The sequence below is a fragment of the Oncorhynchus gorbuscha genome, linkage group LG16 (genome assembly GCF_021184085.1).
Source record: "Oncorhynchus gorbuscha isolate QuinsamMale2020 ecotype Even-year linkage group LG16, OgorEven_v1.0, whole genome shotgun sequence".
Classification (NCBI taxonomy): domain Eukaryota; kingdom Metazoa; phylum Chordata; class Actinopteri; order Salmoniformes; family Salmonidae; genus Oncorhynchus; species Oncorhynchus gorbuscha.
Genome location: NC_060188.1, coordinates 43,680,784 through 43,699,641, shown reverse-complemented (window position 1 = coordinate 43,699,641; position 18,858 = coordinate 43,680,784). Strand labels below are relative to the sequence as shown.

Here is an 18,858-nt window from a genome sequence, read left to right as displayed (position 1 = left end):
ATCGGTGGGTGTCATTGAATAGGCTGACCAGCTGGCATTGAAACACAATGGGATTCAGGACGATGAGACACTTAACTGAGATAAAGGGCCCCGCCGCGGTCTGTCGCCTGGCCTTCGGCGTTCAGCTCAGGACTATGGCAGAAAGTCAGGGAAAATAAAGCACTGCACAGTTCAGACTGGCGAGTCAGACTCGTATGCATCAGAGAGAGACAGACTCAGTGTGGCAGACGCAGAATGGACTGGGCTAGGTAGGTTAGACAACACGGGGGCTGTGAAGATGAGATGGTGCGTACCAAGGTGTCGTTGGGGCTGTGGGTGGGCCATGAAAGTTCCCCTTCACTCGTAGTATGGTATATGCCATTTAAGCCGTACTATGTAGTAGGGATGCACAATACGGCCCACAAAAACATTTTGTTACCAAAAATATTGCTATTGCGATATACAGGTAAATGCCAAAATAAAAGAAACACGTCAGTAGATGAGGGATAGAAAGTATATTGGAAGCAGGTGCTTCCACAAAGGTGTTGGTCCTAAGTTAATTAAACAATTAGCATCCCATCATGCTTAGGGTACAAAAATGCCCAGTTGCCATTATTTTGGCTACCATGGCTAGAAGAGATCTCAGTGACTTTGACATGCTTTGGTCTCAAAGGGGCATAGTAGGTTGTGTGTGTGTGTGTGTGTGTGTGTGTGTGTGTGTGTGTGTGTGTGTGTGTGTGTGTGTGTGTGTGTGTGTGTGTGTGTGTGTGTGTGTGTGTGTGTGTGTGTGTGTGTCTCAGTCACCAGATCTCAACCCAATTCAACACTTATGGGAGATTCTGGAGTGACGCCTGAGACAGAGTTCCAGCCACATTTACAAAATACCAAATGGTGGAATTTCTTGTAGAAGAATGGTGTCCCATCCCTCCAATAGAGTTCTAGACACTTGTAGAATCTATGCCATGTTGCATTGAAGCTGTTCTGCCAGCTCATAACACACTATTAATTAAGACACTTTATGGTGGCGTTTTCTTTATTTTGGCAGTTACCTGTAGTTCAAAACAGTTAAGTGAACTTCTGGAATCATAAAAATAGAATGATTTATATTAAGAAGTAAAGTGGAAAGCAGCATCGTTGTTGTTTTGACCGATGTATTAACAGCATTTGACCTAACAGAACAGCATGTAAACTTATAGTGGATGTAACAGCAAGGAGGAGGAACTGCGCTGCCCGAGTGAGAGAGGGTGTGTGTGGGAAGCAGTCGCAAGAGGAGAGAGGGAGAACAAAAATATAAACGAAACATGCAACAATTTCAAAAGTTCGACTGATTTAGTCCATAGAAGGAAACCGGTCAATTGAAATAAATAAACTTGGCCCTAATCTATGCACCTCACATGATTGGGAAAGGGCGCAGAATGAGTTTTTATATTTTTTGTTCAGTATTTAAAAAATGTATGCTAAACGTGCTTGTTTCTCTCTTGCGATATGGATATTGCACATGCAATTTGGATGAATTGTGCAGCCCTATTATGTAGTGTGCCATGTAAGGCATAGGTGTGGGAAGAGAGGGTCTTATAAGGACTGGGACTAAAGGGAAGTTGGTTTGGGCTGCTGGATGATTGTCCTGAATATAGGCTAGGCCTACTCCAGACTTAAGCGGTGTTCGAATAATCATACTAACAGCACTAACAGTGCTATTTGTGACGTAAATTGAGTATGTAGTATGCTTATTGGTAATAGTATGGATACAGTTAGTATGCCAAAAGTTCCCAGATGTCGTACTACATTTGCCAAAATACAAAGTGTACACGCAGTGGAAACTATTTCTGTAATGCAATTCGTCAGGAAATGGGCATGACTTCAAAGTTTTCAGATTTGAAGAAAATGGCGGAAAATATGCAGCCAATGTCCCACGAGAGGTGATACAAATTAATTGCTTAAACTAATTATGACAAATGTAAAGAAAATGTTGAGCAATGTAATTAAGTAATGACTTTCAATTATTTACTCTACACATTATGTTGGCTGACAATGTGTTGGCTATGGTATGCTTACAAACCGCATATCATTACAGCAGTAGGTACTACCGGTATGTTAGCTAGCTACCTCATTAGTTGGCTACAAATACATTAAACTTGCCAGTATATTAACTATATGCTATCTAACTAATTACCCAATGTTTATTGACTTGATAGTCACATCAGTCTTAGCTAAGTGGTATAGTCATTGTGAGTTCACAATGGACATAAATTCACTAGCCAGTAAGCTTGGGTGCTTGACTGCACTGGCGTTGTGATTGTCAGAACGCTCAACCTACTCTCTGAACGCTCCAAGAGGGGAAAACGCTCAGAATTTACAAATGGTCAATCTGACAACACTCTCAATTTAAGAACACCCAGAGCACACTCTAGCACTCCAGATTGAATTTACAAACAACAAACTGCCTAGATAGTAATTTGTTATACTAACAAGCTAGCTACAGAATCAACTTCCTGTAGACAGGCGTAGCGCTAGTAAGCTCAACTGAAAGGATACCGTCTGTTTCCAGTGTACAGTATGTTAGTATGGGTATTTGAACACAGCCTTAGACTGGGAGGCAGATGCATAGTACTCTGTAACACAGCAAGCCAGTCTTAGAGAGGTCTCTGTAAAGAGAGTCAAGTCAGTCTTATAGAGACTTGGAAGAGAGAATGAAGCAGTACAGTAAGCCAGTCTTATAGAGACCTAGAAGACAGAATGAAGCAGTACAGTAAGCCAGTCTTAGAGACCTGGAAGACAGAATGAAGCAGTACAGTAAGCCAGTCTTATAGAGACCTGGAAGAGAGAATGAAGCAGTACAGTAAGCCAGTCTTATAGAGACCTGGAAGACAGAATGAAGCAGTACAGTAAGCCAGTCTTATAGAGACCTAGAAGACAGAATGAAGCAGTACAGTAAGCCAGTCTTATAGAGACCTAGAAGACAGAATGAAGCAGTACAGTAAGCCAGTCTTATAGAGACCCGAAAGACAGAATGAAGCAGTACAGTAAGCCAGTCTTATAGAGACCTGAAAGACAGAATGAAGCAGTACAGTAAGCCAGTCTTAGAGACCTGGAAGAGAGAATGAAGCAGTACAGTAAGCCAGTCTTATTGAGACCTGGAAGACAGAATGAAGCAGTACAGTAAGCCAGTCTTGTAGAGGCCTGGGGCCCCTCTCTTCATATGAAATGCAACACCACCAAAATAATGAATAACTATGATCCTAGTCAGTCAGTAACTTAGTTAACTAATGAAACACTCATGTAAATGTGCACAAGCCTATTCAGCCAAATTATACCAAAAACAACAGCCAACCTGCAGTGAAATAAAGAGGGGCATGTATCTGCCAACTTTTCAGTCACCTTCGCATCAATAAACAGGCAGGGGAACGAAGTAGTTTATTATAGCTAGTAAATATATAGTTGTTATTTTCTAGACAACTAGCTACAGTCCACTTAGCTAGCTAAGGTGTTGAACTCAGACTGATGTTGGGGGTTAAGTAACGTTACCTAACTTTTCCCCCAGCAGTTTCAATCTAGCTCGTTTGCTAGCTCATGGCATTTTTTATAAATCAGACGGATAAGCTCAGCTATTCGTTTTCCCTTTTCATTTAAATACAGCTTGCCAATTGCTAGTAAAGTAGGGTGAATAAGTCAGAAGCAGGCAAAGCAATGCCAAGTTCATGCCTTTTACCAACACAAATCGTGTACAAGTACAAAAGAGACAATGAGCTTCAAGCAGATCCTGATAGTTTTATTCCAGGACTTCAGGCCGAGGAGTAACAAGCAACTTGTTTGCAGAACCAGCCTCTTCACCAAATGTTGTCCCCAGTCAGAACCAGCCTCTTCACCAAATGTTGTCCCCAGTCAGAACCAGCCTCTTCACCAAATGTTGTCCCCAGTCAGAACCAGCCTCTTCACCAAATGTTGTCCCCAGTCCGAACCAGCCTCTTCACCAAATGTTGTCCCCAGTCAGCTCCAGACTCTTCATCAAATGTTGTCCCCAGTCAGAACCAGCCTCTTCACCAAATGTTGTCCCCAGTCAGAACCAGCCTCTTCACCAAATGTTGTCCCCAGTCAGAACCAGCCTCTTCACCAAATGTTGTGCACGCGCTTCACGCAATTGTTAATTTAGCAACCGGGGGGGGGGTTGCCATCTAAAAGGAGTGTACGTATATTCTATTAGTAGTAGGTGACAGGTGCACCGGTTTGTGTCAAGAACTGCAACGCTGCTGGGTTTTTCACGCTCAACAGTTTCCCATGTGTATCAAGAATGGTCCACCGCCCAAAGGACATCCAACCAACTTGACACAACTGTGGGAAGCTTTGGAGTCAACATGGGCCAGCATTCCTGTCGAACACTTTCGACACCTCAACGAATTGAGGCTGTTTCGGAGGGCAAAAGGGGGTGTAAACTCAATATTAGGAAAGTGTTCCTAATGTTGTGTTTATTTTTTCCCCATTATATGCTTGACAAGCAATTCCCTTATTCCACCACTTGGCACTGTGCATACCCATGGTCATGGCTGTGTGTACATTTACACACTCAAGCAAACATTGATATTGATAAATCTCACACTTCGCATGGAAATGATCCCACGCATGGTTTACACACAGATTTGTGCCTACGCATGATTGATAAATGAGGCAGTGAGGCTGAGTGAGTCAGGCTTGTAGAGGCCTGGAAGGAAAAGTGAGAGTCTGTAGTACAGTAGGCCTGGGAGGCAGTAGAGGGAGCCAGTTTGAAACCCGTTCAGTAGGGCGGGCCTGTCTGCTGTGTGACCCGGCCTGTCTGGCCCGCAGCAAGAGACCCCCCTGCAGCTACAGACAGTGTATGTGTGTGTTAGAGGCGGAGCCGGCACAGAGAGCAGCCAGAGCCAACTTCTGTCCCCCTCTCAGGGGTAAAAGCACAACTCGTTCTTTCTGTGCCTCTGTCCTCCCGGTGAACCCCTCTCTAATTGCGCAACACCAGGAACATTGTGCGACAGTGGTGGTGGGGTGGGGGTGGGTACGCACATCAAAAACAAAAATCGACAAATTCTGTAGAATCATGGTGGGGGAAAATACATAGCGAGGGCGAGTCAAGTCACATTTCATTCATATCCTCTCTCACTTTTCCAATAGCCCTAGCTCTCTCCCCCCCCCCCCCGCCGTAGCAACACAAGCTTCCTTTCCTCTGCAAAGTACTGTAGACGGGGAGGGGGGGGGGCAGGACAGACTGGCTCTGTGAAATTGTAAAGTGCAGCCAAGAACAACTCTGCTGACGCTCCTCACCATGGCACACAGTGTACCTGACCGTACCGGCCGAACCCCTAGTCCTGCTCTGCTCTGCTTTCCCTGAGCCCCTGTGCTGCCCTGGCTGTACTTTTTGCCGCGACACACCCTGTTCCTCTCTCGCAAACATTTCACAAGTGTTCTTTCCGATTGGCTCCTCTATGGCCGGGGCAGGTGACCTGCTGGGCTGGGTGTACAGTCAAGAATGCCAAGGCAGAGAGAGGACACGGCAGAGCAGAGAGGGCTCAGTGCCACCCAGCAATGGAACACAAGGGAGGAAGAGAGGGAGGGAACCTTGCATGGAGTATCCAGAGGGAATGTGTGTCAGAAGGTGTTCTGGAATGGCTGGTGCATCGAGGCATCTATGTCCATTATCATATCAAGTTGTACACCCTCATTCTCTCTGTACTTTTCTCATGGAAAAGGAGGAGGACTTCTCCCTCCCCGCGGACAGTCTGTGTGTCTGGTAAGCCACCCCCTCTACTACACCCCCCCCCCCCTCCGATTCTCTAGCCATCTCTTTCTCTTTCTGTGCGCTGGGGTAATCCTAACAAGCCCTCTCTCTCATGCAGCCCCAGTGTATGTACTGAACCTAACCCGGCAGTATAGCCCAGCAGTATAGCCCAGCTGCAGACCCAAAGCCTGCGTGGCTAATCGACTGGAACCCCGACCACAGCCCTGCATGGACACTCCCTGAGTCTTAGGCTCAGCTTTGGGCCATCTCCCTCAACATAGTCTCAACGGCCTCGCTTTCACAATCCCTCACCCATCACTTCACCTCTCCAGCCACACACACAGGGATGGACGCAGCACCAGCGTTAGACATCCTGTTCTGAAGCAACAAAAAAAACAACAGCGAGAATTCGCTACCCAATCATCATGCCACACATATCTCCGACATAAGCGACCCTGATTGGTAGAGGGATGGGGGTGATGGGACGTCAGGGGGGCGGGGCGGGGATAGGGGCTGAGGTTTCGGGAGTGGGCCAGGGAAGGAGAGTTGGAGCAACGGGGGCTGGGTGGGGGATTGGAGAGCAGCGGCAAAAGCTCAACAGTGCATTAGGGACATCGCAGTACGATTCGTTCCACTCAAGAGAACTTCAAAGGAGAGGGAGAGATAATCCGCCCCAACATTAGCCCGGAATCTTCCGTCCGCAGAGGTTCCTCTGAACAACGACTGGGAGGTGGTGGAGGGAGAGGAGGAAGGGAAAAGGCTGGGGTTGGGAGATGGAGGGATTTTTTTTTGCGCCAGTAAATCAGAGATGATTGGAATGCGCCCGTCTCCCTGGCAGCAGAGAGAGATACCTACTGTACCACCATAAACTGTCTTCCGTTTATGGTACCCATTCATAGGCTAAACATTTCAAGTAAGAGAAAAGGTCTCAAATGAACCACAAATGATCTTCAGCATAGTATCTCCTTGATAGTAAATATCAATGAAAGTGGAGGTGTGGTAGCCTGGGTGCCAGTCTGCTTCTGCTCTCTCGTCAACCCCTTATGGAATTGTCATGCAAACATGTTTGGCTTGACAATGAAGTAGGCAAAAGCACAAACAGATCTGGGACCAGGCTAGAATGGTAGCAACAAATAGAGAAGAAACAAGAAGCCAGTGCCAGTTCACTGAAACACACTGACATGTCAACAGCTTCCCTTGATATCTACCATACTGACAAGCTAAAAATACACTTCTAGTCAGAGAAAGAGTCTCAAATCAAACAACATATAATATTCTGGATTGAATGTCCTCCTCCTTCATGACAGTAAATATCACCGAGATGGGATGTATACTATAAACCCTCCTACCAATAAGGTGCCAATAGAAGATCAAAGAATCAATACACCTGATCAGTGCCTGGCTGACACTTCAAACTCAATGATTTCCCCCCCACTATCAGTTTCCCAGGACTCACTGGCCTTAGCGGTAAGATAAATAGAGCCTTTGGGGCTGTCACTGGGACTTTCTGATGGAACAACAAGTGATATGTTTGACGTCCACCAAGAGAGAACAAAGCCAGACAACAGAGAGAGAGGCTGGAGGAGATCAGTAGAAGGTTATCCAGGCAATCAATGCGTTAAGCCTATAAACTAGTACAGTACAAATACGCCATAAGGCTACAGTCCAGCACGCAGATTAAAATTGCCTGTGCAACTTGAGTGGAGGTCATTTGCAATGTAATGTACTACATCCATAATAACACGGTCATGACGGTCTGTTTATACATACATACAAATATATATATATATATATACCAGTGGGGAGAACAAGTATTTGATAACCTGCAAAATCGCCAGTGTTTCCGACTTACAAAGCATGTAGAAGTCTGTCATTTTTCTCGTAGGTACACTTCAACTGTGAGAGATGGAATCTAAAACAAAAATCCAGAAAATCACATTGTATGATTCTTAAGTAATTAATTAGCATTTCATTTGCATTTTATTGCATGACATAAGTATTTGATATTTCAGAAAAGCAGAACTTTGTAATTGCAAACAGGATTCTGTACCAAATATTGAAATCATACGTTTCCTGAAGTTCTTGACCAGGGTTGCACACACTGCAGCAGGGATTTTGGCCCACTCCTCCATTACAGACCTTCCCCAGATCCTTCAGGTTTCAGGGCTGTCGCTGGGCAATACGGACTTTCAGCTCCCTCCAAAGATTTTCTATTGGGTTCAGGTCTGGAGACTGGCTAGGCCACTCCAGGACCTTGAGATGCTTCTTACGGAGCCACTCCTTAGGTGCCCTGACTGTGGAAGACCCAGCCACGATCCATCTTCAATGCTCTTACTGAGGGAAGGAGGTTGTTGGCCAAGATCTCGTGATACATGGCCCCATCCATCCTCCCCTCAATACGGTGCAGTCGTCCTGTCCCCTTTGCAGAAAAGCATCCCCAAAGAATTATGATTCCACCTCCATGCTTCACGGTTGGGATGGTGTTCTTGGGGTTGTACTCATCCTGCTTCTTCCTCCAAACACAGCGAGTGGAGTTTAGACCAAAAAGCTCTATTTTTGTCTCATTAGACCACATGACCTTCTCCCATTCTTCCTCTGGATCATCCAGATTGGCAAACTTCAGACGGGCCTGGACAGGCGCTGGCTTGAGCAGGGGGACATTGCGTTTCGCTGCAAGATTTTAATCCATGACGGCGTAGTGTATTACTAATAGTTTTCTTTGAGACTGTGGTCCCAGCTCTCTTCAGGTCATTGACCAGGTCCTGCCGTGTAGTTCTGGGCTGATACCTCACCTTCCTCATGATCATTGATGCCCCACGAGGTGAGATCTTGCATGGAGCCCCAGACCGAGGGTGATTGACCGTCATCTTGAACTTCTTCCATTTTCTAATAATTGCACCAACAGTTGTTGCCTTCTCACCAAGCTGCTTGCCTATTGTCCTGTAGCCCATCCCAGCCTTATGCAGGTCTACAATTTTATTTCTGATGTCCTTACACAGCTCTCTGGTCTTGGCCATTGTGGAGAGGTTGGAGTCTGTTTGATTGAGTGTGTGGACAGGTGTCTTTTATACAGGTAACGAGTTCAAACAGGTGCAGTTAATACAGGTAATGAGTGGAGAACAGGAGGGCTTCTTAAAGAAAAACTAACAGGTCTGTGAGAGCCGGAATTCTTACTGGTTGGTAGGTGATCAAATATTTATGTCATGCAATAAAATGCAAATGAATTACTGAAAAATCATACAATGTGATTTTTGGGATTTTTGTTGTAGATTCTGTCTCACAGTTGAAGTGTACATATGATAAAAATTACAGACCTCTAAATGCTTTGTAAGTAGGAAAACCTGCAAAATTGGCAGTGTATCAAATACTTGTTCTCCCCACTGTATGCCACGACACAATCCTGTCTACAGACAAATCCTTCGACATCATCGTTTGTTTTTTCTCTCCGACATGCACTGTCAACTGTGGGACCTTATAAATAGATCAGTTTGTGCCTTCCCAAATCGTGTCCAATCAATCGAATTTACCACAGGTGGAGTTCAAGTTGTAAAAACAAAGGATTATCAATGGAAACAGGATGCATCTGAGCTCAAATTCGAGTCTCAATGCAAAGGGTCTGAATACCTACACTTGAAGTCGGAAGTTTACATACACTTAGGTTGGAGTCATTAAAACGTGTTTTTTCAACCACGCCAAAACTATCGTTTGTTAACAAGAAATCTGTGGAAAGTCGAATAGGACATCTACTTTGTGCATGACAAGTCATTTCTCCAACAATTGTTTACAGACAGATTATTTCACTTATAATGCACTGTATCACAATTCCAGTGGGTCATAAATTTACAAATTCCAAGAAATGATGTCATGTCTTTCTGATAGGCTAATTGACATAATTTGAGTCAATTTGAGGTGTAACTGTGGATGTATTTCAAGGCCTACCTTCAAACTCGGTGCCTCTTTGCTTGACATCATGGGAAAAATTAAAAGAAATTAAGATCTCAAAAAAAATAGTAGACCTCCACATGCCCTGGGAGCAATTTACAAACACCTGAATGTACCACATTCATCTGTACAAACAATAGTACACAAGTATAACCACCATGGGACCACGCAGCCATCATACCACTCAGGAAGGAGACGCGTTCTGTCTCCTAGAGATGAACGTACTTTGATGTGAAAAGTGCAAATCAATCCCAGAACAACAGCAAAGGACCTTGTGAAGATGCTGGAGGAAACGGGTACAAAATTATCTATATCCACAGTAAAACGAGTCCAATATCGACATAACCTGAAAGGCCACTCAGCAAGGAAAAAGCCACTGCTCCAAAACCGCCATAAAAAAGCCAGACTACGATTTGCAACTGCACATGGAGACAAAGATCGTACTTTTTGGGGAAATGTCCTCTGGTCTGATGAAACAAAAATAGAACTGTTTGGCCATAATGACCATCGTCATGTTTGGAGGAAAAAGGGGGAGGCTTGCAAGCCGGTGAACACCATCCCAAACGTGAAGCACAGGGGTGGCAGCATCATGTTGTGGGTTTGCTTTGCTGGAGGAGGGACTGGTGCACTTCAAAATGGATGGTGGGGGGGGGGGATGTGGATATATTGAAACAACATCTCAATCAGTCAGGAATTTAAAGCTTCCCGCAAACAGGTCTTCCAAATGGACAATGACCCCAAGCATACTTCCAACGCTGTGGCAAAATGGCTTAAGGACAACAAAGTCAAGGTATTGGAGTGGCCATCAAAGCCCAGCAAGGAGGCCTATAAAACCTAACTCAGTTACACCAGCTCTGTCAGGAGGAATGGGCCAAAATTCACCCAACTTATTGTGGGAAACTTGTGGAAGGCTACCCAAAACATTTGACACAAGTTAAACAATGTAAAAGCAATGCTACCAAATACTAATTGAGTGTATGTAAACTTTGACCCACTGGGAATGTGATGGAAGAAATAAAAGCTGAAATAAATAACTACTATAATTGACATTTCACATTCTTAAAATAAAAGGGTGATCCTAACTGACCTAAAACAGGGAATTGTTACGAGGATTAAATGTCAGGAACTGTGAAAAACAGAGTTTCAATGTATTTGGCTAAGATGTATGTAAACTTCTGACTTCAACTGTATGTAAATAAGGTATTTCAGTTTATTTGTAATATTGTACATATGCCAAAATGTCTAAAAACCTGTTTTTGCTTTGTCATTATGGGTAGTGTGTGTAGATTGAAGAAACATTTGTTTTATTTAATCCATTTCAGAATAAGGCTGTTACTAAAAGTGCTATTGTGTTATTTGAAATAAAATACAAATCGTATTCTAATGTTACCCAAGGCCTTCAAACAGACAAACAAATTATTAGTTTTGCAACAGCATATATTAAATATATCAATTACACGGTTAGAATGTTGCAGTCAGAATGACTGCTCATTCATTTGTAGGGGTGATTCAGAATGTTGCAGTCAGAATGACTGCTCATTCGTTTGTAGGGGGGATTCAGAATGTTGCAGTCAGAATGACTGCTCATTCGTTTGTAGGGGGGATTCAGAATGTTGCAGTCCATCGAGGCCCAGCGGTTGTAGTGTTAAAGAAGGATTTTTAAGCCTTGACTAGAGTTGTCAAAAAGTAGGCTAAATGTGAACAGTTCTAACATTTGAAATATGCGCCTTGGAATTCAATAAGAGGGAAGCACACGGTTGCATCCCCGATGTGTCTGTCGTTATACACTTCTGGCCTACTTCTAAGCTGAAATGCCTGTGAGAAGGACCCGATCACATGACGGGCATTGGCTAATAAGAATTGAGATATCTGAGAGATCTATGTGAGTGAGAGGTGCTTCGGAGAAGGGAATTATAATGATTATATTCAGCCCAAGGGCACAACGGCGGATTTCGCCGCAAAAGGAATGGATTTTTAGGGTGCAATACAGCCACACAAGGGGGATGCCAGCGGGAAATTTGAGGCCTGGTGGTAATATTATCAAGTGCTTGTTAAATTGTGAATGAGAGACTGATGAAGTGTGTGCGTGCGGCTTGCACAAGAAACAAAGCAGAGCTCATGCCTTTCATGCAAGTTTGTATCACAACTAACGTTGCATAAATAATGCTAAATTAAGCATATAGGAGGACCAGTATCTTTGTCAAACACTCAACACAGAATAGCCACGTGTGTGCACTTCCTTTGAAATCGTTTGGAGAAAATAACCTTGCCATTTAATTAAGCTATGTTCAATTTTGTCTATAAAATAATAAAAAATAATGCCATGGAATTCTAAGCAAATGTTTTCTGCTAAATAAACAAGTGTAGACAACAGCAATATGGCATGGCCATATCAGGGCCTAACATAAAGACAACTCAGAGTATGCAATTCTGTTCTTCTGAAATAGACTACATTTTCTTCATATCATGCTTCTTTAGACCTGTCCAAAATACATAATGGATTTAGGCTACAGGCTAAAATTAGGTGTAGGCTATATTACATGGATTTATTAGACTTTTTCAAATGTAGACGTGGCTTGTAGGCTATGCGTGGAAGCAAGGAGATGCTACATTTGTTCATGTTAATTAACAGTAAATTACCGTGAGACCGACAGTTATTTGCTTGACAATGACCGGCTGACCAAGTTTCATGACTGCCAGAGCCCTGGCCTTGACACAATTGAGACATGGATTGTGTATGTGTGCCATTCAGAGGGTAAATGGGCAAGACAAAATATTTAAGTGCCTTTGAACAGGGTATGGCAGTAGGTGCCCCGGCTTGAGTGTCAAGAACTGCAACGCTGCTGAGGTTTTCACGCTCAACAATTTCCCTTGTTTATCAAGAATGGTCCACCACCCAAAGGACATCCAGCCAACTTGACAGAACTGTAGGAAGCATTGGTATCAACAATGGCCAGCATCCCCGTGTAACGCTCGATACCTTGTAGTCCATACCCCAACAAATTGAGGCTGTTCTAAGTGTAGGTGCTAAATGAAATACATCCTCATCACTAGAGACAGACATCAATCTATAAAAACGGTGTTCACGTTGATGTTCTTTTCTACTGCTCTGTCTCCAGCGGGTCTTGTTGCTATGCACGTTGCTAACGAATGAGTGGTCCCTTTCATAACATATTGTGGGAGTGTAACATGACAGAAACAGACCAGAAATTTGCTAATTAGCCCTTAAAAAAGGAAAATTCCACCCAAATTCTATCTTTCGGTATTTCTTTCATTAGCCCATTGTTGACATAGTCCCAAAATGTTTTGCTTGTCAGCAATCACGTTTTCAAGATACCCAACTTTAAAAACACAAAAGTCGCATTTTGCATCATATTAATCAAAATGCATCATATGGGAATGATTTCTGTATTGTTAAAGTGAGGCATCTTAAACTTGATTGCTGACAAGCAAAACACTTTGGGACTATGTCAACAATGGACTAATGAAACAAATCGTTATTGGGTGGAATTTTCCTTTAACTCGCAGTCACAATTCATACTTCTTTGATCGAAGGGGACAAACACCTGTCCACAGGCAATCTACTCTATAGGAACCCACTGAGAAGTGCCCCTATGGGGAAGGAAAGGAACAGGAAAGGGGGATACTTAGTCAGTTGTACAACTGAATGCATTCAACTGTCTTCCGCATTTAACCCAACCCCTCTGAATCAGAGAGGTGCAGGGGTCTGCCTTAATCAACATCCAAGTCTTTGGCGCCCGGGGAACAGTGGGTTAACTGCCTTGCTCAGGGCCCGGGGAACAGTGGGTTAACTGCCTTGCTCAGGGCCCGGGGAACAGTGGGTTAACTGCCTTGCTCAGGGCCCGGGGAACAGTGGGTTAACTGCCTTGCTCGGGCAGAACGACAGATTTTTTACCTTGTCAGCTCGGGGATTCGATCCAGCAACCTTTTCGGGTTACTGGCCTAACGCTCTAACCACTAGGCTACCTGCCGTCCCAGATGCACCATAAGGTAATAGGTACAAGTGCCATGTTGAGTCAGTGGGCAGACAACATCTGGTAGTCCGGACAGAGCAAAATTCAGTTGGTGATAACAGCAACCAAAAAGCACAATATAGGACTGAAGGGCTCAATTAAATTCATATTATTTTTTACCTACGTTCAAATGAATTGGAACTAGGTATACGAAGACGTGAGTGCAGACTAGTTAGCTGACTATGAAATACACAACATAGCCTAAATATCGCTCTGCAAATTTGATTAAAGCTGGCCTATTACACTAGGTACTAGGCCTACATCAGATATTTCACTATGGGAGAACTGAACACTAAGGTAGACAGCTCCGCATTCACCTGAAAACACCTTTTAATCTCTATTTAAAAATCAGCTCATTATCAAGACACAATGCTCTGAATGTTTGAATTCTTGGGCTTACAGAATCAATGAACCTGCCTGGAGGACCACTCAGCAGTAGTAACAGCATGGCTGTTTAATCCAGACAGCAAACACAGAAATCACAGCCCCTGAAGTCACTCAACTCTCACCTCTCCTTGGCTGGCTCATTTAACCAGTGAGCGTGGCAAATTAAAAAAAAGAGCTCCTTGCCAAGCGTCCGCCCGGCTGCCACGCCACTGGGAAGGCAGGGAGGAAACCGGTCTACTTAAACACTCCCCACTCCCTGCTCAGCTCAACCATCGTCTCTTGCTGAGGGGTGTATTATTAACTCGGCCTTCCCCAGCCCTCAAGCCACCACTGTTAAAACAAGGTAACAGTCAACATGTCACCCCCCCCCCCACGAATGACGCAGCGCCCCCCTTGGGCCAATCAGTGTCATTTTGCAAATGTCAGATCTATATGGCAAGACGCACCATTCACCCAAGTTTCATCAACATTAGGCGAGTTGTGTCTGGGATATTGTGTGGGTTAAATACTCATATCCCTGAGCATGTGTGCCAAATTTCATTACTCTGAGTCAAACAGATCAAGAGATATAAAAATGAGTTTGTAATAGCGCCACTGTATGGTCGATATGAATGTTCATGGATTTGTTGAGTCTTGACAGTGTTTTCATCATGTATACCAAATGAATAACCTTGACGGATTTATATGCAAGACCATGCCCACGTGAATGTTTATTTGACAATAGCGGCCATGTTGTTTAAGGTACTTGCCTGGAAAATATTGTGTTGAGAGACCTTTGTCTACAAAAAAGTATGTGGACACCCCTTCAAATTAGTGGATTCAGCTATTTCAGCCACACCCGCTGATGACAGGTGTATAAATCAAGCACACAGCCATGCAATCTCCATAGACAAACATCGGCGGTAAACACTGGTCTTAATGAAGAGCTCAGTGACATTCAACGTGGCAACGTCATAGGACGCCATCTTTCCAACAACTCAGGGCATCAAATATTTGTCCTGCGAAAGCTGCCCCAGTCAACTAAGTGCTGTGATGGAGAAAAGGAAACGTCTAGGAGCAACAACGGCTCAGCCGCGAAGTGGTAGGCCACACAAGTTCACAGAACGGGACTGCCGAGTGCCGAGGCTGCATATGGCAAGACGCGTCATTCACCCAAGCTTCGTCAAAACCGAGCCAGTGCCGTCTGCGATATCTAACGTATGAGCGTACGGAAACAGATCCACAGTCTTCTCACCGATTTCATCGTGGGGGACAACAAACAGGGTGATCAGGGGATAGAGAACAGTTGGAGGGGTGGCCGTCCGATTAGCAGCAGCAGGGAAGAATCCCAAATGGCATCCAATTCCCTTGATAGTGCACTACTTTTGACCAGGGCTCATACGGTCAATCAAAAGTAGCTCATGATTAAGGGAATAGGAGTTCCAATTGGGATTTGCAACCCAGAAACCCAATCCTCCACTACTCCAATGATTCAGGTTAAGAGGATAGAAATGTATTTCCAATAGCCTGTTAACCCTCCCTTGACAGAGCCACCCGCACAATTCCCCTATGGACCCGACCCTTGTCCCCAAACTTAATTATAACCACCAACACCACTCAATTAAGACTAATGGATAAATAAAATAGTACCTTCGCATGTTTTTGTTATTCTCTGTACTGTGGCGTGGGGGGGGGGGGACTCAAGCACATTGACAGCGTTGTGTATTGCAGCACATAGAGAGCTGCGATAACCCGATAAGTCCCGGCCCACGCATGTTCCTGCAGTGGCAGGACTCAGGGGGGAGGTCTATAGAAGGGAAATGGGATCGGCAGCAACTGCGTGACAAACACGGACATCACTTAATCTAAAGGCCCCGTGGCTAAGTGGCGGGCCCAAATGAAAGAGGAGCTCTGGACACATCGATCTGCCGTTTGAGGTTATTAGTGGGCCTTTACCACAGAGGGTGTGCGCGCGGTGTGTGTGTATGTGCGTGCGTTTGTGGTGTGTCTGTGCGCACGGTGTGTGTGTTGTATGTGTACGTGTATGTGCCCGTTTGTGTCTCAGGGGACCACTGAGTCTGTCTGCTCTGCTCAGCCTCCCTCTCCATCCTGGTAATTAAATCGGCCATTTGGACCTAGTTAGCTGCCTACCTCTCTCCACTCTATACAACATACTTTACTGGAGCCTTGTCTGACGTAGCCCCTGATTGTTTTCCTCGGGGAGGCTGCACGGGGCATCCTGAGCAGATAGCACAGGGCAGGCTACCCCTGGTCTCATTCAAACTACATTATGGACAGAGTTGGTGTGAGTGTTACTGAAACATCGTTCAGAAAGCCTAACAGACCACAGATGTAAAGTATCTCTACGGAAAATATTGTTTTTATTACAAGCAGACTTTGCTGATTGCTATTTTACTGAGGTAAAATGGACTTACTATAACTGTGACAAGTGATTGTCTCACCTAGCTATCCTAAGATGGACGCACAACTGTAAGTTGCTCTGGATAAGATTGTCTGCTAAATGACTACATTGCAAATGTAGCCCTTTCACCATCTGCCCAATGGATGACGCAGGCTTGTGTAAGCCATATAGCTGGACAGACAGACAGACCAACACACATACACGTCATTATAACAACAAACGACACACACGCACTCACATTACGCACACATTGTCCCCACCTTCCCTGTGCCAGCCACTCACCCTCTCCAGGTCCTGGCGTAGGTGTGTGAACAGTTTGAGACGTCGGTACAGCACGTCCTGCTCCTGCTGCGCCAGGTTATCGACCTCGTCTCTCTTCAACGTCACCAGAGGACGGTTGAAGTTGGACTTCCTCCTCAGCTTCCAGAACTGGTACAGAAAATCCACGTGGGCGTCCGGCAGGCCCAGGCTCTCCGCCACGTCTTTGGGGTCCACCAGGCGGTAGAACTCGTCCTCCAGCTCCTGTAGCTTCTGTTTGCGCTGGCTAGCCTTCTCCCGCTCTATCTGGTCCCGGTCTGGACGCTCTGCCGGCGGCCGCTCGCTGGTCACTTGGTGGTGGTCCGGCGCAGTTACGGAGACTCTGTGGTCGTTGCCGTGTCCAGCCCAGTCTGGTTTGCTGCTGGCACCAGCGCTGTTGGTGTGGTTACTGTTGCCGGCCATGGCGTTGTTACTGTTGCCGGGGGCGGTAGTGCTACTGTGCTCCAGGCAGTAGGATTTGAAGCGCACTTCATCGTTCTCTGCCAGGATGGTGCGCATCTCAAGGCCATGGTCAAAGGCGCAGGTCACATGGAAGGCCACAATGCAGGACGGCATGGAGCACTGGGGAGGGAGGTGAGGAGGAGAGGAAGCACAAGGGAGTAAAGGAAAGATACGTTTCAATATGAGTGTCACGTCAAACACCGCTTCAGAGTTGTTAAACACGCATACAGAAGACGGGTACACAGTCCCGCAATCTGTAGGGGAAACAATATAGTTTGACGATGTCATCTTCACACAAACATGGTAATGACTGCTTCACAATACTGTCACAACTCCTTCCTCTGCCACCACAAAGAGAAATATGTGTGACAGAGATAGTGTTCAGAGAAATTAGTGTTCAGCTAAATTTCCTCGGCCTGCCTCTATACTGTCTACCCCAGACAAGCAGGAGCTCCGCTATCTCCTGGCCTGTGGGCAACACGATCAACATAAAATCTTGGTTCCTATAAGTATCAGAAGCCACAGAGAACAACAAGGGAACCCAGATCTGTCCGTGCCTCCCTACATTACAACCGCAGTCTAAAAATCAAACCTCTGTTGTTGCCTTTCCTCAGGCCTATCCATTTCAGACCTCACCAAAGACTGCCTCTGGGAGAGGTCTCATGTGGGGACGAGGGGAGGATGGGTTATAGCAGTGTTTTCCATGCCATCAGAGAGCAGCAGAACAAGAGGCCCACATTCTCTAAGGGCCTGGGATGACAATGACAGGCCTGCTCAGCTCAGGGTCTGCGTCCCGAACGGTACCCTATTCCCTATCTAGTGCACTACTTTTGACCGGGGCCCACAGGGACACCCATACGGCTCTGGTAAAATACTGCACTATGTAGGGAATAGGGTGCCATGTGGGACAAAGCCAGGGTGTCCCTGTGGCTGCCTGGGAACTGGCTCTTCTCCCTCCCTCCCTTTCTTTCGCTCTGTCTACAGAGGCCCAACGCACAGAAGATATCACAGCCCACTTGTCACTCTGGCCCTCTCCTGTGCCCATTCTCTCTCTTTATCCCTCCCTCTCCCTCGCTGTTCTCCAGAGGCCCAACGCACTCCCATCACTGAAGCAGAGAACTTGTGGCTCTGACTCTCCCTTTCCATGCTTTCCCTCTTCATCACAGTAGAGTATTCCACTTGTCTCAGTGGCTGTCTCCCTCCTGAGGGTTGAGAGCCCATACGGCTTTGTCTGCCATGATGAGGCGAGAGAGATAAGCCAGAACTGGAAACCACTATTCCTCATCTCTTTACCCTGCTGCTTGGTTATGCCCTCAATACCAGCTCCCCACACTGACTCCCATTGTCAGTCCGCTAAACATTAAATGGAAGTAGTTATTTTCGGTCCAAATATATCACACAGTCTGGTGGATAGTGGATAAAGATACAGTACGAGCTCTGCTGCTTCACTGTACCCTTCCTGGACATATATAGTGCACTATATAGTGTGTTATGTAGGGGATAGGGTGCCATTTGGGACCAAGTCATTTTTGATGAGCTACTTTTTTTAAGTGAGTATTTGAAGATAATAATCCTCCAATAAAACATCATTCATAATTTGTCAGACAGCAGTT

At 45.3% G+C, this 18,858-nt stretch overlaps 1 protein-coding gene across 1 annotated transcript in view; it reads right to left on the bottom strand.

Moving 5' to 3' along the window:
* LOC123999213 (protein Jade-1-like) overlaps nucleotides 1-18,858 on the bottom strand; it is a 141,399-nt gene that overhangs the window by 37,099 nt on the left and 85,442 nt on the right. Inside the window, exon 9 of the mRNA XM_046304758.1 lies at nucleotides 16,769-17,365. Within this exon, the coding sequence (XP_046160714.1) occupies nucleotides 16,769-17,365 (597 nt within the window). The remainder of the gene's footprint in view (nucleotides 1-16,768; nucleotides 17,366-18,858) is intronic.